General features: G+C 46.3%; 1 protein-coding gene across 12 annotated transcripts in view; it reads left to right on the top strand.

Annotated features, from left to right (window-relative positions):
- Positions 1-26,346, top strand: part of NEO1 (neogenin 1) — a 169,824-nt gene that overhangs the window by 26,313 nt on the left and 117,165 nt on the right. The window contains exon 1 of one of the 12 annotated variants that reach the window (XM_064668556.1): positions 8,768-8,879. The exons of the other annotated variants lie outside the window; for them this stretch is intronic. Coding sequence (XP_064524626.1) covers positions 8,783-8,879 — 97 coding nt within the window. The 5' untranslated portion in view covers positions 8,768-8,782. Of the gene's footprint in view, positions 1-8,767; positions 8,880-26,346 lie in introns of those variants that run through there. 12 annotated transcript variants of the gene reach the window in all.

The raw sequence follows: 26,346 nt of genomic DNA, 5'->3' as shown, positions 1-26,346 counted from the left end.
AATGCAGGCTTTATTTCAGGTGAAAACTCTCATTCTGGAAACAGTGAAAAAGCTCTGCACGTAGAACTGACCTTGATATGTTTTGATGTTTAGGTAGGAGATGAAATTTGTATTTCTGTGGCTCTCTTTGTTCATATGTTCTCCATGTCCTGCCTCTGGCTCTCTCTGGCAGAGAACTACTTTCATATTTACTGCAGAGCCATCTGTGGCAGCCACAGCTGCTTTGCTTAAGGTGTGGTGCAGAAGTTTGGAGAATCTACTGCAGAAATGAAATTAAATATTGGTTAATGGTAATTGTTGTAGTAACACTCAATTTTGAGTGATCAGCAAAGTTAAGGCAGTTGGTGTTTTGAGTCGTAGCTTTCCAGAGAAGTGGTTAATTATGTTTGCCTTGATTTTTCTTTTTAATGTTGTTTTGGTTTTGTTGAGCTGTGCTGTGTTCCAGAGTCCCAGTAGCTTTAAAACACTTAATTTGCTTCACTGAATCAGTTACCCTCTCACTGACTTTTTAATTTACTTCCTCCCCCCATCTTCCAGATCCATTGCTAATGTGGCCCTTCGTTTTCAGTAAAAACTCACCACCAGTCCAGGATTCACAATAAACTGGTCAATCATTTCAGTCATTTTGTAAGCACAGCTTCACCTGGTTTTTGACTAACAGCAGGATATTCCTGTTTATATATGAATTTCAGAGAGTTACCTTGTTTTGTGTGAAGTATTTCTTCACATCTAATCCCCCTGGAACAAAGAAAGGGTTTTACAGAGTCTGTCATAGAAGCAGGCTGCATATTCTTTATTAGAAGTGACAAAGGGATTTGGACAAATGAGGGCAAACTGATTTGGTCTTAGTGCTATTTCCATGATTGAAGTTCTTTGTCAAATCAGATGTGTGATGTGGAACTGGTGGGTGCCTGAGGGGAGAGAGCTGTGGGTTTGCAGGTGCCTCAGTAGGTTCTTGGATCCTCAGAGGGCAAAGAACTTCCCTGGGAGGAACCGTGGTGCCGAGGAGGTGCTGTGGGTTGGGCAGGGAATGCTGTGGGGAGACATTGCTCAGGGATGAAGATGTGGTGGAAAAGATAAGTTTGCAGCAGGAGGTGTAAAGAGGAGGTGAATGGATGTTGGGGCTGCTGCCTCCCTTCACACTGTGGTTCCGAGCCGCTCGTGGTCCTGCTGAGGAGCTGCTGCTGCAGTTCCTGACCTTAGGCTCTTGTTCTGAGTGTTCCTCCCTGGTTATGTTTTTCTCCCCTTCCTGCTCTGTCTGAGCCACTTCCCTCTGCCCCCATTTCCTGGTCCTCAGCCAGTACTTCCAGCCCTCCCAGTGTGTCCCACAGCAGTGTGTTCCTCCTGTTCCCAGGAGCTCCTGGACCTGGGCTGGGAGGTCTGTCTTGGAGGACTGTGCTTAAAGTGGAGCTTGAGAGCCACTTGGGATCCTGATGCCTCCCTGTTGGACATGAGAGATCCTGTTCCACCTTACCAGTGGTTGGAAAGGTGCCAATGTGGGTGGGATGAGCTCGTGGATCTCTCTCAGCCCCGTGAATTTGGGCACTGTGGAACTCTCATGTTTGGGAAGCACCCACGACACCCCCACACCTGGAATGGCATTGTTGCCTCTGCACAACGAAATCCTACGGTTTCTTGGCCCATCTTTAACTTCTTGGGCTCCTGGGGGACTTCATAAAGATCACTTCCTCCAGCAAAGCTGCTGACATGGAGCAAAAGCCATCAATAAATTATTCACGTGCTGCTCATTCTCTGTGTTGAGGAATTAATGCAGCTTCACTTCAAAATTCTCTTCCATGGCTGCAGTCGAGTAATATTGCTGCATGCTAAGTTTTAATTTAGGATAAAGTATTTTGCATTTTGGTTTCCAATGCACATAAGTTGTATAAAAACTGCCACTGTAATGTTAAATACTGCAGGTAGGTCCTGTTTAAAAGGACCCATGGGGTGTACCTTGTTAATGAGGGCTGGTTTTTGGACAGTCACTCGTATAAAGTGAAGTTGTGTGCCATTTAGAAGATATAATTTGTGATATTTTATGAAGCAGTAACTTCAAACTAGGTAATTCAGAAGGCACGAGATGTTGGTTTCTCTAAAGAACAAAAAAACCCCACAAGCCAAACACCTCAACCTCTCCAAATCCCCCAAGCCCGTGGTGTTGATTGCTTCTATCACATTTATGTCACGTTAGTTTTCAAGACCGCGTTTTCTTTGTAATTTGATGAAAGTGTGAAATTGTGTTCTTTATCTTCCCTTAGCAATTATCCCAGAGGCAAAGGCATAGATATGTATATAACAGGCTAATTCTGCAATACTGTTGCTCCTCACCTTGTCTTTGGGGCTTGTTTTTTCAAAATCTCCGCCCACACTTCTGGACTTGCTATGGGGAAGCAGCACTTTTATTTAGCTCACAGATGTAGTTCATGAAAACGTCCAGTTTTATTCCACAGGCACTTTATATCAGGTTGTGGAGGTGGATGGGGGATTTATGGCTTTGAAAGGACAGTAAAGATGTTTGAAAGCATCTTCCCTCTTGCAGGGCCAGCAAAGGAGCAGCACTGTTGGCCTCGCTCCTGGGAGGGGGTAACAAGTGTTGGTGTCTCCTGGCTGGTCACTCAACCAGTGCTTTGCAACAGCTCAGTCATCTCAGGATGGCTTCATTTCTCAGTGTTACCATGACTTGTTATTGTAGTTTGCTCTGAATGACACAAAAGGAAAGAGAGTGTCAATATTTAATTGCTGGGATGGTGCTAAAAGGCAGTTGCTGTGATTTGACAGCATTTGTCCTCTTAGTTTGTCTTAAGGTGTTTTGCCCAGGGCATAACGTGTAATTTACTGAAGCTTTTAAACCTATTTCCTGGTGTGTCAGGCAAAGGCTGGAGAAGAGCCTGAGGTGGACCCTGAAGTGGGATGAGTCACTTGGTGAAACCAAGAGCTCCGTTAAAAACAGGTTCCAGAGAAACCACATCACCCAGTGGGGATGGAACTCGGGACCTGCTGCCACAGGAGGCTGGAGGCACAGGGGGGGGGTGTGGTGGTGAATGGCAGGGCAGAAACGGGGCAGCAAAGTCTGAGCAGTGGTTCACCCCCTGCAATTTGTGTGTATCAGCTCTGGGTGCTGGGGGAGTGCAAGGGGAATGAGTTAGAGAGAATGGGCAGCCTTTGGTGTTTTCACTTAAAAAAATAATAACGAGGAAAAGCTGCTGGTGCATTACTGGAAACTGAAGTGTGGGTCCTGCCCAGTGTGGTATTATGTGTGTTTTCTTAATCAAAGTGGAGACAACTCTAGGAAATGCGTCCTACTTAAACAAAAATTAGGCTTCCAGCTGCTTCTCATGCATTTTTCTGCATCCTTTTGTGCTGCTGCCTCTCCGCCTCTCCAGTCAGGGAGTGTTGTATTCTGCAAATCCTGGAGCTGTTGAGACACAGTGTGCAGGTTCTCTGCTGCACGGAGGGTTTCCTTCTTTATTAGTGCACTGCTGTGCCACATGAGTTAGAAAACAGGAGTGTCACTCCCTCCTTTTCCTGCCTAGAAGTGGGAATTGTTGATACGCTCCCAGGTTTACAATCTCTTTACATTCATTGCCTGTTAACCAGCAGTTACAGGATTTATATATGACTGCTTCCTAAAACAATTCCAACAGGTCTGTCTCTACAATGCAGGGTGTTCTGTGCTGGCAGATACATCCCCGAGGATCTTCCAACTTTGAGGAGTCTCAGTGATGGGGAGCTTTTCACACTTGTTGGTCATCCAGTCGAGGGGTCAATTACCTGGTTAAAACCTGGACTTTTCTAATTAAACCTCGTGGACAGAGGCAACACAAGGAATTGAAATACATCCTAATGCTTTTTGGCTTTATTCTGTGCAAATAGTTACTGCTTTTGAGTTGCCTTCTAATTCTTTGATAAAAATTAGGATTTCTGGAGGGACTTTCTTGATCACTGACTTTTGTGGGCATCTCTTGTGTTGTCTTCTCAGTTTGTAAGTTTGGCCTGTGCTGAAGGAGTTGGGTCTGAATATAGATTTCTGATAAATTCTTACCCATATCAATGGCAGAATTCCTATTCCATGTTAAATTTGTGTGTGGTTCTGACTGTAGAGGGGTTACAGCACACGCATTTCCATCTGCACTGGCAGCACTGGACTATGTGGCACTTGGGGATGTGGTTTAGTGCTGGATTAACAGTTGGGCTCAATCTTAAACGTCTTTTCCAACCTAAATGATTCTATGATTTTAGGATTACTCAGGATTTGAGTTTCCTTGAGCATTAGCAGGATGATACCCATGTTCTCCATGTTAATGTAATAGGAGAGATGTGAAACATTTGCCATGTTTTTATTTTAAAATCTGAAAACCTGTGTTTGTCTTAATCCCAAACAAACCTGTTGTTCTGTGCCCTTTTTGAGGTGTCTCAAGTTTCTCACTCACACCATGGTTGGACAGTCTCTGCTTTAGGAAAACCAAAGAATGTTCCTGTTCTGAAGTAAGGGGTAGATTTGCAGTTGAGGCCTGAGTTGTGTCAAACATGGTCCTGTTTGCAAATACATCCCATCTCTGCCAAAGAGTTCGAGGGAAAGGACAGGTCTTGGGAAAGGCATTGAAGTTGGACAGTGGAGTTTTGTGTAGACTAAACCCCCAAATCTTTCCCTCTTATGTTTAGAAAAACACCAGTGTTTTTGTGGGATGAGTGAACATCTGGATGTTCTGTCTTTGCAGCTTCTTAGATGCAGCATCTGCTGCTTTTATTTAAATTTGAAGATGGAAATTAAAATGAAAAAGCCACAAATTTCAAACCATTCCTACACTGTGTGTTACCGTGGAGTTCTGCTCTTGGAGAGTTCCCTGTCAGGCTTTTGTGGATTCTTTTCCTGCAGGAACAAAAGAATGGGAAATCTGAAATGCTGAGAGAAAGTTGGAGTTGTGTGTGAGTGTAGAAACAGGCTGGTGGGACTGGGAGTGTCCTTTCCATAGCAAACACTCCATGCTGGAGTGGGAAGGGATTTACTCCAGTTCACTTAAAGGACAAAACTACTTTATTTTCCAAAATGCTCAAGCTTCAAGAATCCTTCTTTCCTGGATGTGGAAAATAAATGCTGTTGGTGTCGGTGATGCCCATCTTTCCAGCCTGCTTGTTACAGAACACTTGTGCATTTTTGTTCAAATGGGTTTAATAAATAGCTTCAGCTTTTTGCATGAGAGTGTTTGGGAGGCAAACTGGCATCCTGGGAAAAGGAGCAGCTCACAGCAGCCTCCAGCTTGCATCCAGGAGCTGGGAAGTAGCTTTCCTTGGAGTGTGCCGTGGCACTGTTAATCTGTGTGCAGTTAAAATCCCATCACTGTTCTGTGGAGGGTGGAAGTAAAGTATCCAAAACACCATTATTGAAACTCCTACCATGGAAGGGTTGTGTGGTATCTCCTGTTCTCTTCTTTCATTTTTTGAAATTGCACAGCTTAACCCCATTTTATGAAATACTATTTAAATTATAAAAACCTGTTGAACTTGCTACATATTATAAATGTCTGTAACTTCAAATGGAAAATGCTTTAAGCTTTATCTTTTAAGAATGTCTTTTCACTGTATCACAACATAACTTGTTTATGTTTCAATCTGTCTCTTTCCCGGAGCTCTTTATTTTTAAAGAATTAAAAAAAAAAAAAAAGCCAAACCCAATTATTTGGTTTGGGATCATCAACCTGATGAAAGAGGGACAGATAAAGCAGGTGAGAGGGAAGAACTGATAAAGCAGCCATGGGCATTTTGGGCTGGGAGCTGCAGGAAGAACTATGTCAAGAGGAGTGAAGTGCTGCCTCTTTGCAGCCTCTTCTGTTCCCGCTCACACCTCGGGAAGGACATTGGTGTTCACTGGTGGAATCGGTGATTTTAAACTGTGAAAAGTGGTGGCCTTTTGTAGCAGTAATTGAGATGTACCTGAGTTTCTATCCTGCCTTCCTGGCCCTGGAACGTGCTGAGGAACTCTCAGCCGAGAAGAGTCGGGGAGAGGGAGGATTGTTTGTGAACTGAGGTGGTTTTGTGGATCCCTTGATTTCATACACCAGACTTTGCTCTCAGCACCTTTGCTGTCCCAGTTCATCCTCTTCACCTTGTGGGCCTCATTTTGTTTGGTTTTGTGGAGGTAAAGAACTATTCTGAACTGCCTCAGTTTTCATAGGGAGCACTGGAACTTTGTTAGGACACGTGGTTTGGGGTTTCCTTTGACATTTTACAAAATTCTGAGTAATCCTGGTTTTAATTTCAGTCACTGCGTTCAGGTTGAGAGAGGAAGGCATTCTGTGAACTGTTATTCTGTCCTGTTTTGACACTGTGCTTTCTCTCCTTGTTTCTTAGTCTTGTCTTTCTCAACAATAGGATTCCTCTGGGGAGACCTGCCTGGCAAGATGTGGCAAGAGCCACTGCCTGAACACAGCTGGGGTTTTTTGTGGACTTGAGCGTCTTGGGAAATGCATGTCTGTATAACCCCCCTTCCCATATGTTTTTCAGCTTATAAGACTCCCAAAAAATAATAAAACTGCATGAGTCTGGTGCAGGCACAGTGTACAGAAATTGCAGGTGGCCCTGTGTCTGCAGCAGTGAGTTGATGTGTTTTTAAGCCCTTGAGTCACTTCCAATAACCTTTTTTCCCCAGAAGAGCCGTTTTGCAGCACTGGGAGCGTTTCTCACGAAGGGCACGTCCCATTGTGTTGCTGTATTGTCCTCCTGGCCTGTGAGGGGGTCGAAGGAAGACTGAAGAGCTTCCTGATTGTCTCGGCATCCCTGCGCCGAGTCCTGAACGGCTCCGCCGTGCAGAGATTTCCCACTTCCCATGGATCTCTCTGCAGGAGGCGGGGCTGTTCCTGACCCGGAGCAGGGTGTGCTTGAACACCGGGGCACAGGAGCACGCCAGGGTGCACCTTCCCAGGAATGTCATGGAATGGCAACAGGAGCTTCCCTGGCTAGAATGCCGGTGCAGACAGAGCAGTGGGAACTTTGTATTTGCCCAGGAAGACAATTCCTGTGATAGATTTCTTTTTCCTCCTTGCAGTCACCAGAGCTGATTTGTCACTCACTTGGGAGCCTCTTTGGGGAAAACCTGGAGTTTGATTCTCTTGATGTTGCTGCAGAAACATTGAAATGGCTTTACATGGCTTAAAGTGAGGAGTGTAGACAACCTGGAGACTTGTGCTTTATTTTGGATGTGCTCTCTGGGTCCCAGTGGAGGGTCTGAAAGCTCAGAGGACTCGGTTTTGTTTAGGTCACTGGGAATTTGCTCTTGGAATGTCAACCGATGTTGTGCTTTGTGCAAGTACCAGGAGAGGTGATGGTGATGGAGGGCTGTGGTACAACTGCACGAGGAACAACCCCTCAGCCCTGCCCTTCCTTGAGGAAAGGGCTCCTTCCCCGTGGGCTGTGGGACCTGCAGGCAGGGGCAGAGTGTGTAGGAGCAGTGGAGCACGTCAACCTTCCAGACACAGCCATGGATGTGGGGCTGGGGCTGCTCCTGCCTGAGCAGGAGGTGCAGACTGGTGGGTTTGATTTCCCTTAAAAGCTGCCAGGATTTCACTAAGTGGACTTGTGGAGAGGGAAAGGATGAAGGGATTCATATTTCTTGTGTTTCTTTGCTTTTCCTACTAAAGAGTTTTTTTGGGCAACCTCCCCAAAGACCATTAGTGTTAATAAAGTGGCCCTTGCTTTTTATCCCAGTTCGGAGAATTTCACTTCCTTGAGCTTATGTTTTGTGGGAGGAGCTCCTTGGCTGTGCTGGATCAGGGGATACCTGTTGCCACCTTCCCTGCCTCCAGTTATAATGTTATTAAACATTCACGTCCTATGGGTGACTGTCCAGAAAGGACTGCTAGAATTCTCCATGTTGGACAGTTGGAGTAGTATGGAGTCATCTCAGTTTTATTGAACTAGAAACATTTTTTCTTCCTCTGATATGGAGCTCCTGCAGCTTTACCTTGCTTCTCCTGCATAATTTACTGTTCACAATAAAATGTAATCTTCCAAACAGTAAGATTTTTTGCAAGAAAATGAGTTTGCACCTATTTGATTTCCAAGGTGTTGGTTACACACGGGTTGTACTAAAACAACACGCAATAAAACAATTTGGCACATGAGTATGAGCTCATTATGCATCTGGTTTACGTGGGTTTGTTCTAAAGCTTTATGTAAGTGGTTTTATTATGGCTGGTTCTTATATTGATAACTTTATCGAGTGTGTAAGTGTACTCATGGTATTGCAAACTCATCTGTAGCTGTCTGCTGAGCTAAGCTAGACATATGTTTTCTAATAGTGTTTTCAGAAGTACAGTTTTTATTTTTTGGTAAATAACGTGTGTGTGGAGCTTGTTCTATCATCTGCCTGGACTAAAGCTTGGGTTATTATGTCTGTCTTTTTCCAGTTGTAATGAATGAGTCACTTCTGTTTATAAGGATTTGGTTGTTTACTCTGACAAACCCTTGATAGGAGACACTCGACAAGATCTCAGTAAATCAATTTGTTCAGGATCTATAAGCATCTCATTAGCATTTATTTGCAATGTTCATTGTAAGCTCGGCTGCAGCTGTTGAACACACTGAATCTCCCAAAGATTTCCAGGATTGTAAGCATATGTTTTGAGGTTGTGCTTTAAGTGGAGGAATTCTGTGGGCTTTTTTCCTCTTTTCACTGCTGCTGCTAACAAAGATCTTTTTGAATGGAACTGCAGGCTCTGTGTCTATAATCTTTCCCATTTTCGACCGCTGAAAGCTGAGTTGGAAAAAACATTATTGCTGGAGTGGCATGACTGAGAGACCATTCTTCTGCCCGTCTTGCTTTTTATCCCCCCGTTGCCGGGAGGACAAGGCTCGCCCTGGGGCTGGGTTTTGGGCAGTGACAGGTAGAAGGAGCCGGGAGGTTTTGCCGTGCCGGGGGATGTGGCTGTGCCGGGGGATGTGGCTGTGCCGGGGGATGTGATGTGGCTGTGCCGGGGGATGTGGCTGTGCCGGGGGATGATGTGGCTGTGCCGGGGCTGACGTGGCACCGCAGTGGCAGCGCCTTGGGCCGGTGGCACAGAGGGGGCCGGGGCTGCCCGCGGGCCCTGGGCACGGAGGTCACTGCAAACCTCAGGAGGGGCCCTGGGCACGGAGGTCACTGCAAACCTCAGGAGGGGCCCTGGGCACGGAGGTCACTGCAAACCTCAGGAGGGGCCCTGGGCACGGAGGTCACTGCAAACCTCAGGAGGGGCCCTCGCCAGGAGCACAGAACCGGGCAGGGAGCGGCAGCGCAGGGGGCACCGACAGCGGGGTTTTACCAGGAGGAGTTATTCTGGTTTTTGTTTGCATCGCACAAACTGGGCTGGAGGGAGTGAGAAAGTCAAGTGAAAAAGGAGCTGGTTGAGAGTGCCTGGGTGGCTGAAGCAGTGCCCAGCCCGGCCTGGAGCCAGCGCTGTGTCCGGGGCAGTGGAGGATCCCAGCCTGCCCGGCTGGGGCTTGTCAAACCTCCCTGGGACTGCCGGCAGTGCCAGGCCTTGGGAAAGGACGGGTGTGTGCAAAGTGGTTTATTACTGCACTCCTGCCTTAGCACATGGCTGTGGCTCACTGCAGAGCAGCTGTGGGTGTCTAACACTCACTCAGAATATTTAAATTCCCCTGACTCCTTGCAGTCCCTCCCACCTCATGGCTCACCTGAGCTGAGATAACCCGAGTTCATTCTCATTTGCAGGCTGGGGGAGCAGGGCAGGTTTGGTGCTGCTTAGAGAACAGCCTTCAAAAAATCAGCTTTGTTTTCTGCAAGTGGGATCACATTCTTTCACTGTAATCAGTGCATGATCTGCTGAAGCTCTCCTACAAGTAGTCTGCACTCCAGCAAGCTGTTTAAATATTATTTTTTAAGTTCCTTTCCTTGTATGGGATCGGAAATGCCATGGCTCATTCCAGCTGCTTGCTTGGAGGTTCCTGGTACTCTGCATCTTTTGTTGGGGTTGACCTCACTTGATCAATAGTTCAGTGAAAATTGATAGTGTGTTTTCAGCTTGGCTCAATAATGGGTCAATGATTTGGGGAGACTCAAAATTCCACCTGTACAAGATATTCCTCACACAAAAAAATGTATTTATGGCTGTACCAATTATGCAGAAAAAAATGGTCTTGTAAGAAGCTTGTGATCTAAAGGTGTAATTTTGGGGCAGGATGATGAAGACTGAATGTGAATGTACAGCTTTGGAGCGAGAGGAAAACATTTATGATTTGGATTGTGTTAATATTCCTCCTCCTGTGGTGTAACATAAAAGAGGATAGAGGAAGACAAAGGGCAGGTGTTCATTTCTTGAGCTAATAAAGTCAAAAAGGTGTGCCCTGAACCTCCAGGAATGCCCCATGAGAGGTCACTGTCCCTGCCTCAGAGCAGTGCTGTTCTTCAACCCAACCACCAGATGAATTTTCCAAAGCCTTCCCCAAACCCAGAGTGCTGTGCCCTGTCACTCCTGTTCCATTGATCCCAAAGCCTTCCCCAAACCCAGAGTGCTGTGCCCTGTCACTCCTGTTCCATTGGTCCCAAACCCAGAGTGCTGTGCCCTGTCACTCCTGTTCCATTGGTCCCAAACCCAGAGTGCTGTGCCCTGTCACTCCCATTCCACTGGCCTTGGTCCTTTCCCCTTGGATGCCCCTGCCAGCCTGGAGCCTGCCCATATTCCTGCCTGGCCTCTCCCATGCCCTGGCAGTCCCACTCGGTTACCTTGCATTAGCTGAGGGCTTTTCCCATCCTGTGTGTTGGAAAAATTAATTCTGTTTACAGTCCTGGTCTGACATTACCTCCCATACTTCCTTTGGCAGTAGTAGCACACCCTCTCCGAGGTGATAAACTGTTGCCTCCTCTGCTTTGCTGTTTATACCAGTGGTGTTGCTCTTTGTGTAATTAATTACCCACTTTTTTCTAAGTCTGGTTGTTAATTGTGAAACACCAGAGAGGAGATTTCTCCCACCACCACCCACCAATACCAGAGGGTGGTCAAACAGAGCCGTGGCACTGGGTGGTGGAGGGGAGCTCAGGAGTTGTTCTGCCCTGACACTGGTGTCACAGAAAGGGAGTGAGTGGCAAGCAGGTGACTGAAAATGCAGCTTGAGTTTAATTTAAATTTAAGCTTCCAAATGGCGTAGTGTAGGCTGGTAGGATACTCTAATTGTAGCCTGAAATAATTTCCTTTTTCTTAAGCCCCTTTGTCTTCCTTCAGTAGCTCCACCTCTCCTCCTTTCAAGGTTACTGGTGAGCTGGGAGGAGGAGCTGGCTAATAAGGGGGAATCTGGAGTGAATAAAATGAGGGTTTTGTGTGGTGACTGAAGGTGAGGGTCTGAGGCAGTTCTTAACAGTCCTTGGTGAGCTGCAGTTTAACCTTGAAGTGAATAGTGGGGGAAGAGCTCCCATTTCCCATCTGATCACTTAATGAAGACTCAATTAGATTTTTGGCATAGCATTTAGAGAATGATCTATGAGTTGCATGCAAAATTAATGATATTTAATTTAATCGATGAGATCCCAAAGACACCTTAGTCTAACAGTGAGTTTTGACCAAGTTAATAATTTTTTCCCTGCGAACTAAAAGCACGTTATGCAAACCTAACGAGCTGCCCTTGTCACGTTCCCTGGTGCTTGGGCTGAGCGTGGCCTCTGCTGGGCTTTGGGGTTGTGGGGAGGGGGGGTTGCAGCCCCAACCCTTCAGGCAGTTGGTTTTGGTGCAGAGGGAACTTGTGACAGTCTGTTGTGGTTGTAGGACCTTGCTTTTCTCACATGTTCCAGACAGAGTCCTCGTTACAGTGTCCTTCTGTACTCCGTGTCTTTTTCCATCCTGTGTCCTGCAGTGCAGCCCCAGATTCTCCACTATCTCCAGATAATTGTTGTTCTCAAGATCACTGATTAAATACCTTGTGGTAAAAATAGTTGGCCTGGATTACCAATTTGGAATAGGTGGCACTGGGATCCAAGGTTACCTTTTTCTCTATTTTAACTGTTAAACAGGTTTTGAGGTGCAGCCCAGGTTCATTCCCCAGGTTGGATGGGGCTGAGAACAAGCCAGAAGTGGAGCTTTGTCCAGAGGAGCCCTGGGCCAGCACAGGGCCTGCCTGGCTGAGCAGATTGATGAGGAGCCCTCGGACACTGGAGCAGGAGAATTAATTGGAATGCCACGGTGGATCTAATGCCGTTATTGGTTAAGTCTCAAATGATCTCATCTCTGCTTTATCAAAACTCAGGGATTTATCAGCTGCCCTGTTGATAGGTCTGGCTTAGTTTCTGCTTTGGACATCAGCAAGTACATCCCTTTGCACAGCTGTGCTGCTGTGCACATTTTCATAGATGAGTCTATAAAAATAACTTGGTATTAACTCAGCATAAGATGATTTTTCAGTGCTTGTCTTTGGGCTGCCTGTGTTGTGTGCAGGCAGGGAAGTGCAGGTGACCCGCTCTGGGTGCCCAGATTTGCTGTTGTTATATAACATCTCATTTTGTAGGATTCCTGACACACTTCAGCTCACTGAGCTCTGGCCCATCTGCCTGCCCTGGTTGGGGTTCCTCTGTTTTTGTTCTTGGCACAAACTCCTGTGCCAAATATTTAACAATTCCCTCATCATCAGCTGGAGCAGGGAGGAAGCCCTGCGTGGGTTGCTGTGGTTGGGAGGAGGTGCTGTTACAACTGAAACTGCTCAGTGTGGATAAATGGGAATAACGTTCCCTTCTCTCTCTTACTTCATGTTTACAAAGATAAAAACTGCTCCTATACATGCAAGCCATGTCTTTGAAAACTTTGGGAGGCGAAGTAATTACATATTAATATTGGCTGTAAGAAATCTCCTCTGCAGAGAAACCTTAATGAAATAAAGGCAAAGCATCTTACTTTGCTTAATATTCTGTGATTTATATTCCCTCTGATGTGCAAGCAAGGTAATAGTGTGGCAGGGGAAGGAGGACCTCAGCACTGCATGGTACTGAGTGAGGCAAAGCCAGAAAATCCAAGAAAAACAATGTTTTACACCAACTTCACAGGTTTTGATTTAGAAACGCAGTGAACGTGCTCAGGTTTTATTTGTATTTGTGGAATTGAGCTGTTCAATCACCTCAGAGATGCTGCTTCTGTGACCACCAGTTCCCAAGCTCAGTTTTCCCCCTTTCCCTCCTAATCCCATCTGTAGCAGGGGATGTTCCTGTTACAGAGCCAATACAACGATTTTACATGCTCTTGTCTGGGACTTTTTCATGCTTGACAGTGACATGAGTGCTTGGCTCTCCTGGAAAGCTGCATTTCACCCCTTTTATGACTGAAAGGAGGTGGTTCAGTAGCTCTGCTTTCTGCTTGTAGATCTTAAACAAAAAAACCCTCACCAAGAAAAATTACACAGAAAACCCACCCCACCACACATTAGATGACGATTTTTCTCTTGGAATTTTTCTTTTTTGTTTAAAAAGTGTAAATTGCTCTGCTAGAAAACAGAGCTTCCCCTTTGTGATAGTCATCATGTGCTGTGAATTACTTGAAATAAAGCTTTTTTATCCCCTTAAACATGGCTTGGAAGTGCTAATAGCAGACTTACCAGGGACCACAATCTAATTATGTGATTATACCGTGCTTGAGGTAGGTTTGGGTTAGGAGAGTTTCTCAGGAGAAGGTTGCACAGGCTATTTAAATAAAACCTCGGAGCGGACAGGGAAAATGAGACCAAAGGAATTTTTAGCTCTGTGATGGTGTCTCTGGTGGTCAGTGGGGCCCTGCAGCTCCGAGGGCTTGTGGCTTTCTCAGGAAGGGACAAATTACAGCAGGAGTTCTGAAAGAACCTGGGAAAAGCTTTACTGTAACATCTTTTGGAGCTGTGCAAATGGCTTTATATTTTAATGTGGTTCTCTCAACGTGTAGTATTTAAAACAGAAAGCTTGTTCCAGCAGGCACTGACTGGGATGCAAATGGGAAGGATGCACCAAAAACATCACACTGACACTGGTAGGGACCTAAAATAGAGAAGGAAGGCAACCCTGGCAGGTTGGATTTAAAGGGAACAAACAGAGAAGCAGTGGAAGGGTGGAGAGGTCCTGGTGTCCCACGCTGGGGGTGTGAATTGCTGCTGACCTGGAGGGAGCAGTCACAGCTGTAGTTACACTGGCTGTCCTCACAGACAGGGCTGGGGTCACCTTGTGCAGTTTGGAGCTGGGCTGGAGGCAGGAACTGATGTGAAGAGATGTTTGGGGACACTGAAGGATGCTGTGGCAGGTGACAGTTCAGTGTCAAGGTTCAGGTCATGGCTCAGGCTCTCCACTGGTCATTGGGCTTGGGTGCTCTGCCCTTAGTGCCCAGAGAGTCAGTCGTGTGAGGAGCAGCTGAGGGGGCTCAACCTGGAGAAAAGGAGGCTCAAGGGGGACCTTCTCAATCTCTGCAACTCCCTGACAAGAGGATGGAGCTGGGGGTGCTGGGTTGGGCTCTGCTCCCAGGGAACAGGAGATGAGAGGAAACAGCCTCAGGCTGTGCCAGGGGAGGTTTAAGCTGGACATCAGAAGGAATTCCTTCATGGAAAGGGCTGTCAGGCATTGGAAGGGGCTGCCCAGGGAGGTGGTGGAGTTCCCATCCCTGGATGTGTCCAAGGAATGACTGGACGTGGCACTGAGTGCTCTGGGCTGGGGGACAAGGGGGGGATTGGGCACAGCTTGGACTCGGTGACCTTGGAGGTCTTTTCCAACCTCAGTGAATCCTGGGATTCTGTGATATGAAATAATAGAAAGCCAGTTTGGGGGCACATATCTCACCATGGCTTTCCTGCTGTAGATCCTCACACACTTGTTGCTCTCCTGTTGTTGCACATCTTGGAGAAGCCTAAACTTGGTGGACAAGTTCCCTGAGGCACCTGATCTAATTGGACCTGCCTGGGGAGGTGGTTGGGCCAGATGAGCTCCAGAGGTCTCTTCCACAAAGAACTGCACCCAGATTATGTATTATCATCTCAAGTTGTCATTTTGGCAGTAAGTTGCCAGGTAGTTTGTGTCTGCTGCCCAAGCAGGTTGAAGAGCTTTTTGTCAGGTGAAGGTGAATGTTTCTCTTGTGAAAACCCTTCAGATTTGGTTACAGTTTATGAATTGGAAGAACTGTTGAGTTGTAAATACTCTGTGTCCTGTGTTTACCCCCAAGTCCTGTTCAGTACCTCACACTTAGGCTCTCCCCAGCCAGGTAAGTCTTTGCATCTCAAAAAGTAAGGCAGCAGAGCCCAAGCCAAGGCTGAAACCAGCACAGTCTGCCCAGGTTTTGGGAGCCATCTGTCACACGTCTGAGCCTTGTCAGTGCTGCAAACAGGTATTGCTCTGTTTCGGTGGAGTTGTTAGTTCCTTCTGGGGTTCTGTTGCCATAATTAGTCAAATTAATATTTCATCAGGTCTGTCTGTTTAACAGCTTAGAAATGAAGTTGTGTGAACGGAGCACTGTTCTCTGACATGAACACACAGTGCAGCTCTGGGTCCTGCTTCCATATTGTTGTTTCAGCTGAAAAATTCTGCTCCTTGTCAAGCAGAGCAAAACCTTGCCCTGGAAGCTTTCAAGTCACCAAGCAGGTGTGTGTCAGGTGTGTGCCATTCCATCCAGGATCAGCCAGAGCAGAGGGAAGCAGCATCCAGAGCTGTGCATCCCAGCTGGGGCTCTGGCAGTGCCAGGCTTTGTTAACCTGAGTTCAGCCTTAGGAGGGGCTCCTAGGAGGAGGTTATCCTGGAGGTGGAGCCAGGCTTCTCCCAGGGATGCATGGCAGGAGGACAGGCTGCAGCAGCCTGGATGGACACCTTGGAATGGATCTGTTGGATGAACAGCCTGAAACAACCCCTCACTTGTGCTGGCTTTGCCTTTTTGCCCTTTTTAGTGGGCACAAGGAACACTCCCAAGGAGCACATCTCTGAACTGGGTCTGAGGAGTTGTGCACTAAACCCTTCCTGCTCTCCTTAGTCAAATTAGTGTTCAGGAGTTTTAGGTATTTAGTGAGACTGAGATGAGAACTTTTACAGTTATGGGGAAATCAGGATAAAAGGAATATAAGCAAATTTCTTCTAATGATGACCTACAAATTTGCTTTTCTTAAGCATTTCTGTCTTAGAAACTCATGTAATACCCATATCTATATGATAATTTAGTTAATATATGCAATATTTGTATTTCCACACTTATGTAAGTTCTTTTGAAAAATACTTTCCCACTTTGAAATCATCTGTATTATAAATGAACAGATAAATCTGTTTTTTTCACAGCACATCTATAAAACATTTGCAAAGCTAATACTTGCAAATGTTTTTTGCTAATATATTTGCAAAGCCACAGTTGGGCTTTTTATTCCATTCTGACAAAAGCTGTGCCAGTCAAAGCTCCAGTGGAGCCTGGGAATTGGGGAGGAGAGGGCAGGGAACAGGGGAGATGAAAGTGCTGCCTGTGCTCAGACACTGCCACAGGAACCCGTGTCCTTAATTTGGGAAGAGATGGGAATCTGTGTGAGGCTCTTAAAGCTTTGGGTTGGTGATCCTGCCCTTCCAGCTGAGCTCAGGTGGGGCAGCCCATGGTGCTGGTGCTCCATGAACGTCCCAGGGGTTGTGTTCCCCACCCAGGTTAGATGGACAACTCCACTGCTTTCCGGGATGTGCAGGAATGTCAGTGTTCTCCTGGGGCTTCCCTTCACCCCTTTTCCTGGGAGACAACTGTGCACTACCTTTGGAAAGAGCAGACCTCGAGAATCAGGAGTTTAACTGAGGCATTTGCTCCTTTTCTTGTAGCTTTTCTTGGCTTATGAAGAGCTGAGGAACAGCTTTGTAGGAATCTGTCAGGGAAAAAGTCAGCTGGGTAAAATAACACCACTGCAAAGGTACAATAAAGGATTAGTGCAATTAGGGTTTCTTACAGATCTGTTTTGAATACAAATACCCTGTTAATAGGCTGCAGTTCCCTTCCTGAAGTATGGCTGCTTGATTTCATATATAACAATGAGACACAAAAATCCAATAATTTGCTCTACCCCATGTATGTTCACTGCACTTGAAATAATTAAGTTGCAGTAACTAAGACTTGGGGATATTTTGATTTTTTTTTTTTATTCCAGATCATGTCCCTGCATTTGATGATGAAGGGTCAGTGAGATTTGCAGATGTTCCTTTGGGGAGGGAGGGCTGGGCCAGGCAGAGCCCGTGGCACGCACTGGGTGTTCCTGATCCTCACCAGCCAAACGGGGTAAAAGGTTCATTTGTGACTAGTTATCCTTGTCTTTCTAATATCTCATCTGGGTATCAAATTTTAATTTCTGCATCTGCAAACATATCTACATTTTTACCACTTCTGGATCTGCCAAATATTCCTGAACCCTGGTGCAGTAACATTCTGGATTTGTAAGCTGTGTTATATATTATTTTTCATGTGTCTGATTCGTTGATGACACTAATAAGATGTGTCTGGTCGATTTTTTGATGGTTTTTACAATTTTTAAATGCTTGTCTTAAAAATAATAGAGATTTGAAAGATAACTAGTTGTGGAGGCCAGTGGTAGATGAACATGACTATAGGGGTGTTATCAAACTTGTCAAAGGTGGGTGTATGGATAAAGTTTATATACATATATGAAGGGTGTATGTAAATATAGATCAAAAAGAATTAGAAGGCCTGCAACCACAGAGTGGTGTTGGATGTGTCTGTTGGACATGAGGGCATATTCCCGGGATACAGAACCCAGAAATTTGACTGAAAGACAACTTCTTAAATCTCAAGGTTCATTCTTACATTTTCTAAGTTTGTTTTTTTTCCCCATTTTGACCCTCCAAGAGTTACACCATGACACCATTTAATGAACTCCGCCACAAATACTGAGTTTTGTGGGCCAGGAAAATCAGTGTAAATATGCTTTTCAAATAAGTTTCTTGGTGACACTGTGGTATGTGCACAGTAGTGTGCTTGTGCATCTTTTCCTTCCCTTCCTGCTGTTCTCATTTCTTCACCAGTGTCCTGAAAGATCAATGAAATCCTCATTACCACATTGCTCAGGTTATTATATTTCTATATATTGTGGATCAATGGTGTGCTTGGACAGTGGCTGGGAGGGAAGCAGAGAGGGAAAGGGGCTGTACAGTGAGCTATGCTGAGTGTACAGAGTTTACCAATTATCCTGATCTTCCCCCATCAGTCCCCTAAATCAGGGACCCTCAAATCCAACGCTGAACTTGTATCTCTGTGCCCTGTCCCCTCCAGGGCAGCTCCGAGGTGCCGGCAGAGCTTCCTGGTTCTTTTCCTCCCAGAGCTGGAACAAACCCCACCTGTGGCTGGGGTGTCCCTGGGTGGCCAGGGCAGGTGCTCAGGGCTGAACCTGGGGAGGTGTTGGCTCTGCTTTGGGTGCTCCCCAGCATCTGCTCCACACTGCTGGGATGGGACAGGACAGGACAGGAGGCTGGGCTGAGGGAGAGGAATTCCTTTTGCTTGATCCAGCGTGGCCATTCTGCTGTTTCCAGGTCCCCCCAGATGTTCCTCCATTGATCCAACATTAAAGGTGTTTGTAAGGAATTTTTTCCTCTTTCATGGAGTGTAACAGAGGTCTCTGTCTTCAGAAAGACACTGGAATTGATGTTCAGCAACTTTCCATTTGATTCTTGCATCTTTTTCTTTTCGTATTCATCCCTTTTTTCACTTTCATCTTCCCACAGAAACCAAGGTTTCTTTCCTCCTCCCAATGTTTCTTCCTGTGTGCCTTTTTTGACCATTGCCTGTGATTGGACACCCCCCACTTTCTTACAGCATCCCCCTGCCCTTCCCACTTCCCCTGGGAGCATCCCTTGGCATCTCCATGATCCCCCTGGAGCTGTGCATTGAGGAGGTGGCCTGGGGGAAGGAGATCATTCCCTGACTGTTTGTTCTGTTGGGTGCCCCACTGGTGTTGGAGAAGTTGCTTCACCCTCCATGCACAGCTCTTGGGTGCTGCATTGTGCTTGCACTTGGGGAATATTTGAGTGATTGGCTTCAGTAAATAATTCTCTTCGTGATGTGGGGGGATTTTTTTCAGTATTTATGTTCCAAACTGTTTTTGAAGTACCAGTCTGGCAAAAAACCCCCAAACCCTGTCTGAGGCAAGGAATCTGCTCCCTGATTGTCTGGGCTTGGTTTGCAAACCAGCAGGGAGTCTCCATAGGGAGCTAAACCCTTGTCTCACCCTGGTGAGGGTTTGGGGAACCAGTTCCCTCGCATCTGAACACCCAGAGCCTTGGGAGAGTTGGGTGTTTGACTGGAGCCCAAGCAGGGTGTGAGCAGGGCAGGATGGGACATCTCTGTGCTTTGTGTGCAGGGTTATTTTACACCTTACAAATGGGCTTGTGTTTTTTCTTAACCCTTCGAAAGCCGCTCTTTGTTTCATGTATCTGAAAGGGAAGTTCTGTGCCTGGGTGCTCAGAAGACTGGAACTCCAGGAGAGGAAATCCATTACTCCAGGAAAAGATGGGAGTTCCTCTTCACCTGCTGTAACAACTGTAGCATTGTCAGTAGCCAACATCTGGGAGCTATTTCTGGGGAAAAGTCAAAGTGCTATTGTTCACAGGGAGGAACAGAAAGACATTTTCTCCCTTTTGTAGGTGTCTTTACAGTGCCCTCTAGTCAACTTGTGGAGAAATGCTGGAGGGATCTTTTCTCAGCCCAGCTGGATAAAGTAATGAAAATGGTCACTGGAAGAATTAAAAATTAAATAAATAATTGAGCTCTGGTCCCCTGGGAGTGAGGTGCTTTTTGAAGGAAGCAGTGCTGATATTAAAAACTGATAGTTTCTTGAAATGACAGAAATGGCTTTGGTAATTCCAACAAAAAAAAAAAAAGGATAAGGTGGATAAAATCCTTTAAACCCTCCTCCTGAAATGGTTATGAGAAGGAATTTTGCAGTGAGGACATTCAGAGAGGCTCCTTCATTAGCTTAATTCAAACATTTGTTGTTAGATGGTCTGACTTGTTTCCTTTGATTTATAAAAGCAAAATGGCCTTGAAAGGATGTTCCTTGCAGCAGGTGAGAGGTTTGTGGGATGCAGTTCCCGGGTGTGAGTTCTGTAAAACCCAAAGATATTTTTAAACAACCTGAAAGAAATCCACAGTTTTGATGGCAGTGGTATTCCTCACCAGGAGGAATAAAAAGGGCACCAGGACTTGTTTTTCTGAAGCACAGCCAGTGGGCAGTTTTCTGTTTCCTTGTCTGTGGAGTGCAGGTTTAAGGCAGGTGAATAAATCCTTGTGAGATGGAAACCATGAGAGTGGGAATCTGGACAGGACATGGGGAGCATTTCCCTGGTGGCACAGTTTGCACGGGAGCACCATGAGAAGTGGTTCCAGTGGCTCCACTGCTCAGGAGGGGCTGGTGCCACCTTTTCCCCTTCACTTTTCCCTGCAGTAAAGGGGCACAGGGGCTTGTTGGCTGAGGGGAGCCACTGCACAGGCCCTGGGACAGTTCAGCACCAGCTCTGTCATTAATAAAGTCCCTTCCACACATTCAGAACGCAGGTGGAAGTGTCCGAGTCCCTGGAGGTGCTGGAGAGGCCGTGGAACTGAGCCCCAGATAAATGCATCTCTGAAGACATCTGATGCTGCAGATTACAATCTGTGTTTGGATTTGGCTGTTGATCATTATCTTGTTTTTCTTGCCATTATTTAATAATATATGAGGAGATGGTATCACTTACACAGGGAGTGGCTGCAGTGGATGCAGTGGGGCTTCCTCTCAGTGATTTACTGCAGACACACTGGGAGCTGTTGGAAATTCCTTAATTCTATTTCTGCACACTTTTTTAATGGGCTGATTTTTAAAAATTATAATTTTTGTGCCCGAGGCCCATCAGGCAGATCAGTTAAGATTAAGCCAACAATACTTTGTTATTTAACAAGTGAAAGGTAACTAAAAGTATAAGCAAAGCTGTAAAAGCATTGTTGCAAAAGATGGTTTGCTTTACTTGACTTGGTTCTTTGTTTATTGAGCACTGTGTGAAAGGCTGGGGTACTCCTGAGTTACCAAGGCAAAGTCTTGGAACATATTGTCCCTTTCTATGTTATAGTAATTGATATAATTGATAACAGTCTTCATTTTTGTCTTCTTGTTGGTACAATAGTGTCAAAAACCTCAACTCGGTAACATCAGACTATCCCAGACTGGGTTGGGTTGGAAGGGACCTCAAAGCTCATCTCATTCCCCCCCTGCCATGGGCAGGGACACCTTCCACTAGCCCAGGTTGCTCCAAGCCCTGTCCAACCTGACCTTGGACACTTGCAGGGACGGGGCAGCCACAGCTTCTCTGGGCCACCTGTGCCAGGGCCTCACCCCCCTCACAGGGAAGGATTCCTTCCAAGCATCAAACCAGGATCTCTGTCCCTTGGGGATCTCAGAACAGCCCCTTCCCTTGTGTGCTGGGAGGAGTCTGTGGCACCACAACGTTCCTCAAACGCCCTTCGGAGCCCCCAATCCCCAACGAGGCGGGGGCAGAGCTGAGTTACTCCTCCTGATGAATATCTCTGTTATGGTGTGTTAAATCATCCGAGGAGGAAATCTGCTTGTGCTGGAGGAGAAAGGAATCTACTAAGTGTGGGAAAGTCGAGATTTATACAAGGCATTACTTACCTTATGATGTTACATCACTGGCTCTCCCAGGTTCCACTGTCAGCCTGCCGCTGGAGTTATGGAAGCACAGCAGGATTTATGCTGTACCTCTGCAGTCAGGGGTAGCTCTTACACTTCTCCCTTTTTTTTTCTTGATGCTTAAGTGTGATATAATTTTTGTCTCGTATAATTTGTGGCTTCAGAGTCTTTGTAAAGAAGGAAATGAAACAGCATTAAGAGGATACAGTTTAGAAATGTGACCTTGGTTTTTGGTGAACTTGCCACCCTCCATGGTTGGGCTTTGGCTTTTATAGAGAGCTAAATCCTCAGGATGTTTGGTTGGCTGGTGCATTTTGCTGTCACATGCAGTTTAATTTGGTCTAATTAATCCTCTATCCCCTAGAAGGGAAAAATGTAATATTAAGCAGAAAACATACCTCTGTCTAAACATTGGTTCTGCTGTGGTATAGTGTAATATCATAGATTAACTGGGGAGTGCAGGATGTTTCCAGTGTTGTCAAGGGGAAAAAAAATTACCAAGGTGGTGTATTTACATTTTATTTGGGGCTGAACACATGTGGCAATTTGCCCACACAGATAACGTGCTCCTTAGCAATGAATATGTGAACAAACCTACAGAGCAAATTCCTTGTGAGCTCTTGCTGGTGCCTGCAAGGGATAGTGTGGGGAACATCTCCAGTTGAACTACCTTTGGCTAATTCTTAATGATCTGGGTTAGGAAGGGCATGACACAGTGGTTTTAGGATTACAGGGGCCACTGGGAACGTTAATTAAATTCTGGTGAAAAGCCTTTTAAAAGGGCAATCCTGCAGCAAGAGACCTTGGAGCTTTTATCACTGACTTGCAGTACGTGAAAAGGGCTTTTTAATAGTTCCTGCAGGTCCAGCTGGATTTTGTCACACTTCAAGGGGGTCATATCTGTGTTCTTAAATTGCTTCAGAGTCCAGCTTAGAAGGACAGGTGTCATCCCCCTATTGCCACATCTGTCCTCAGCAAGGAACAGTAAGTAATCTGTCTTCATCAAAGCCCTGTTTGACTCCTTCCAAACCCAACCCTGGTGTCCTACTAATCTAAAGTCAGGTCATTTTGATGAAAGAGGGGTTTGGCTGCCTTAATTTATCATCCTGTGTGGAAAAAGGGGTTCTGAAGTTCTGCCTGTGCTTCCTGTTCTCTTTCTGGATGGTTATTGCATTTGGCCCTTTAAAATGGGATGTGGTTTCCTTCCAAACGTGCTGTGAAATCTGGTGTTGAAGTCCTTTGCTTGGAAAGCAGCTGATGCTGCTTGTCAGGAGAACATCTCTACGGGATAATTTTGGTGGGAGCAGTGGGTTAATCTGTAGCACTGGTGGTAGGGAAACCTTGGGACACACGTGGAGGTGATTTATGTGGACTCAGTGGAACTGAGACCAGAGTGGCTCAGTCTGAAGTTATTTCCTAAGTGCCACAATTTCTGAAGAGCTTGTGTCAGGCAGCTGTTAAAGGACACATCTCAGTGATTTAAGGGTGGTAGTGGAGTGGTGTCTTTCAGAAATTACCTGGATGACGAAGGGAAGCTTCTTCCACTTGAGCAGCCACTTGCTGTTTACTGTTCTAGACATTTATAGAGAGCCAAATCCTCGGGATGTTTGGTTGACTGGTGTATTTTGAAAGGCCTGAAGCCTTTCAAAGATGTAAAGATGTTACTCTGCACAAAAGGTGGTGCAGGAAGGGCTGGAAGTACTTCATTGCTGGATGTTGTCAGATCAGTTCTGGGGGATGGGAGTTGTCTTGGCTGAAGCAGTATCAGAACTGGTGGTTAATTTTGAGGATTTTAGGAGCTGGAAAGAAGACTAGAAAACCCCCAAAATGTTTTAAATAGGAGAAGGTAGGGATGTATGCATATAATCAACTTGGCTTCAATTCCTGGAAAAATTGAGGGGGGAATGAACAAGTTTTTTTTCCCCCTAGCTTAGAGTCACAGAATCCTGGAATGGTTTGGGTTGGAAGGGACCTGGAAGCTCACCTGTTCCACCCCCTGTCATGGGCAGGGACACCTTCCACTATCCCAGGTTGCTCCAAGCCCTGTCCAGCCTGGCCTTGGGCACTTCCAGAAATGGGGCAACCACAGCTTCTCTGGACAGCCTGTGCCTCACCACCCTCACACCCAACAATTCCTTCCCAGTATCCCATCTAACCCTGCCCTCCTGGCAGTGGGAAGCCATTGCTCCTTCTTCTGTCCCTCCATCCCTTGTCCTAAGTCCCTCTCCAGCTCTCCTGAAGCCCCTTTAGGCCCTGGAAGGGGCTCTAAGGTCTCCCTGGAGCTTCTCTTCTCCAGGTGAACACCCCCAGCTCTCCCAGCCTGGCTCCAGAGCAGAGGGGCTCCAGCTCTTGGAGCAGCTCCTCTGGACTCGCTCCAGCAGCTCCACATCCTTCTGTTGTTGATGTCCAAAGCTGCTTTGTGGGGATTTTGCATTTGTGTGTTCTGAGGAAACTTGTATGAGCTGTCCCTCACTCCCAGCCTGGCTGACAGGGGAAGCTCTATCTTTTATGTTTTCACACCGCTTGAAAGTTGGAGGATGAGGTCAGAGTTCAAAACTGGTAAACTTTTTTTGGAAGGAGGAAAAATTTGGAGGATCCAAGTGCAAGTTAGTAGAGTTAGGCAGGAATAATCAGCTAGTCAAACATTAAATGGGAAAGGACAGGCCTTACAGCAGCTTCCGAGAACAGGCTGGAGGGATTGCGGCCGTGAGGGGATCACGGATCGATGGAGTCGGTCGGCAGAGCTGGGCTGTGCTGAACCCAGCTGGGTGTGGGAGGGTGAGGGGAGGGCTGGGCAGCTTCCAGGACGTGTGAAATGACACCGTGTCTGTGCCTGATCTTGTCTGTGCCGGGTCACTCCCTCGTGTTTGGGCACAGCTGGGTCCCTGCCACTGTCTTTGGGGGGAAAAACCCAAACCTTCTGGGAATGAGTGAGATGTAACTGTTCCTGTTTCTAGGCAGGAAGATAAACTTGTGTGGCTTATCTCTAAACTTCTGGGCCAGTATTAACACCAGCAAGGCAGTGGTGTGCACATGCCTGGGTACGTACACCTGCCAAGGGAAGGGCATGGAAAGAGGAGATCTCCCTGCTCAAAATACACCCATTCTGTCCCAGATAATGTGGGGTCATCAAACTGAGTAATCCACGGGTTGGTGGAGTGGGAGAAAGGGCTTCTGGGCAGAAATAGAATTTTATTAAGGTCCAGTCTGTACAAACTCTTGTGCTGGATCAGGGTGCACAGGGGGCTGAACTCAGCTGGGTGGGAGGGGGTGTCCACAGTGCCCTGACCCTGAACTGCAAATCCTCAGAGACTGGGGCTGGAAAGGGCTCAGTTCTGGGTTAAATCCCTTCAAGATGGGACACAGCTACTCACCAACCCTTCACTTTTGTTACCCTCTGCTTTCTGTGCAGGAGCTCAGTAGTGTCCTGGGATGAAGCAGGTTGTGCTGTGTCCTCACAGGGCTCTTGGCAGGAGTTTATGTGACCTGTGAAACCCAGCTGAGAACGTGCTTCCCATTCTTCCTCAAAGTCTCTAATCCCTTCTGTGCTGCTCTTCCTTCCTGATGTGCTCTCTCTTGACATTCTCTGCCCTGCAGTGCTCTCTCCTTGGGCACCTTGTTGTTCCCAGGGCAAGGAGGATCTTACCCCATCAGTGGATTTGATCTGCTCCAACCTGCACCAGAGGCAGGGCAAACAAAAGGCTGCCATCACCCTTTCAAAGGCTTCATGAGTTTATTTGGAAAGCCAGAGGAAACAAAACCCCAAAGAGTGTATTTTGTTCTCATGGGAATCTGGATCTATATTGGGAAAAACTTACAGAATCTTGTAATCGAGACAGGAAAAATGGTCAGTAGCTTGGGTGGAATCCTCCCCTTGGAAAACCCAGGGGTGTAGAGATGAATCTTTTATTTTAGAAAGGACCTTTAGGTTTCTGAGGCACTGGAAGAGATTATAGTGATAAACAGGTTAAAGATTTTCCTGCTGCTCATGACTCTTGTTTTTTCTCTGCCATTTGGTGTATGAGAACTGAAACTCAGGATTGCAGAGAGAGGGAGAACATCCACACCCAGGTGTGATTGTACAAACCCGAGTAATGTGAGCAGCTCCTAGAAATTTTGTGGTTTGTTTTGGATTTTTTGTTGTGCATATTTGGTTTTTTGGGGTTGGGGTTTTTTGTGTCTAGGAAAGACAAATCTCAAGGATTTGGATCCCAACCTAACAGGTCTCCAGCCCAAGACTGACACTGTCACTGGGGAAATGTCAGTATTTCTAGATTTTTTTCCCTTATTTCCTCTTTGAATTCCTGAAGATAAAGGAGTATGTGAATGATATCAGCTACAAAAGCATAACTTATCTGTTGTTTCTTTCTCACCACTCCTGCCTTATCTCCGAGTTCCCGTGAATTCTGAGTAGCAGGGACAATGGGCTGGAGGAAGTGCAGGAAGGCTGGAGTCCCTCCCTGGGGAAGCTGGAGGCTCTTTGGAGACCAGAGACACTGCGTAGTTCAGCGATAGAGGGAATCGTATCAATTTGTTAATTAAGGTCATTTTAGAAGGTAAATCCGATTTTAGAAAGCCCACAAACAACCAGGCATCTGAAGAAGCTGCAGTGCTGCAGGACAGGCTTTGTTTGCAAGGAAAGGTCGCCTCCAGAGTTGTACTTTTCCTCCAAATCCAGAATTATTCTGTGACTTAATGAAACAAATCTGGTTATTAAATGCAGAGCTGTCC

The sequence above is a fragment of the Pseudopipra pipra genome, chromosome 12 (genome assembly GCF_036250125.1).
Source record: "Pseudopipra pipra isolate bDixPip1 chromosome 12, bDixPip1.hap1, whole genome shotgun sequence".
In the NCBI taxonomy this organism is placed as follows: domain Eukaryota; kingdom Metazoa; phylum Chordata; class Aves; order Passeriformes; family Pipridae; genus Pseudopipra; species Pseudopipra pipra.
This window is presented reverse-complemented; position numbering and strand designations above follow the sequence as displayed.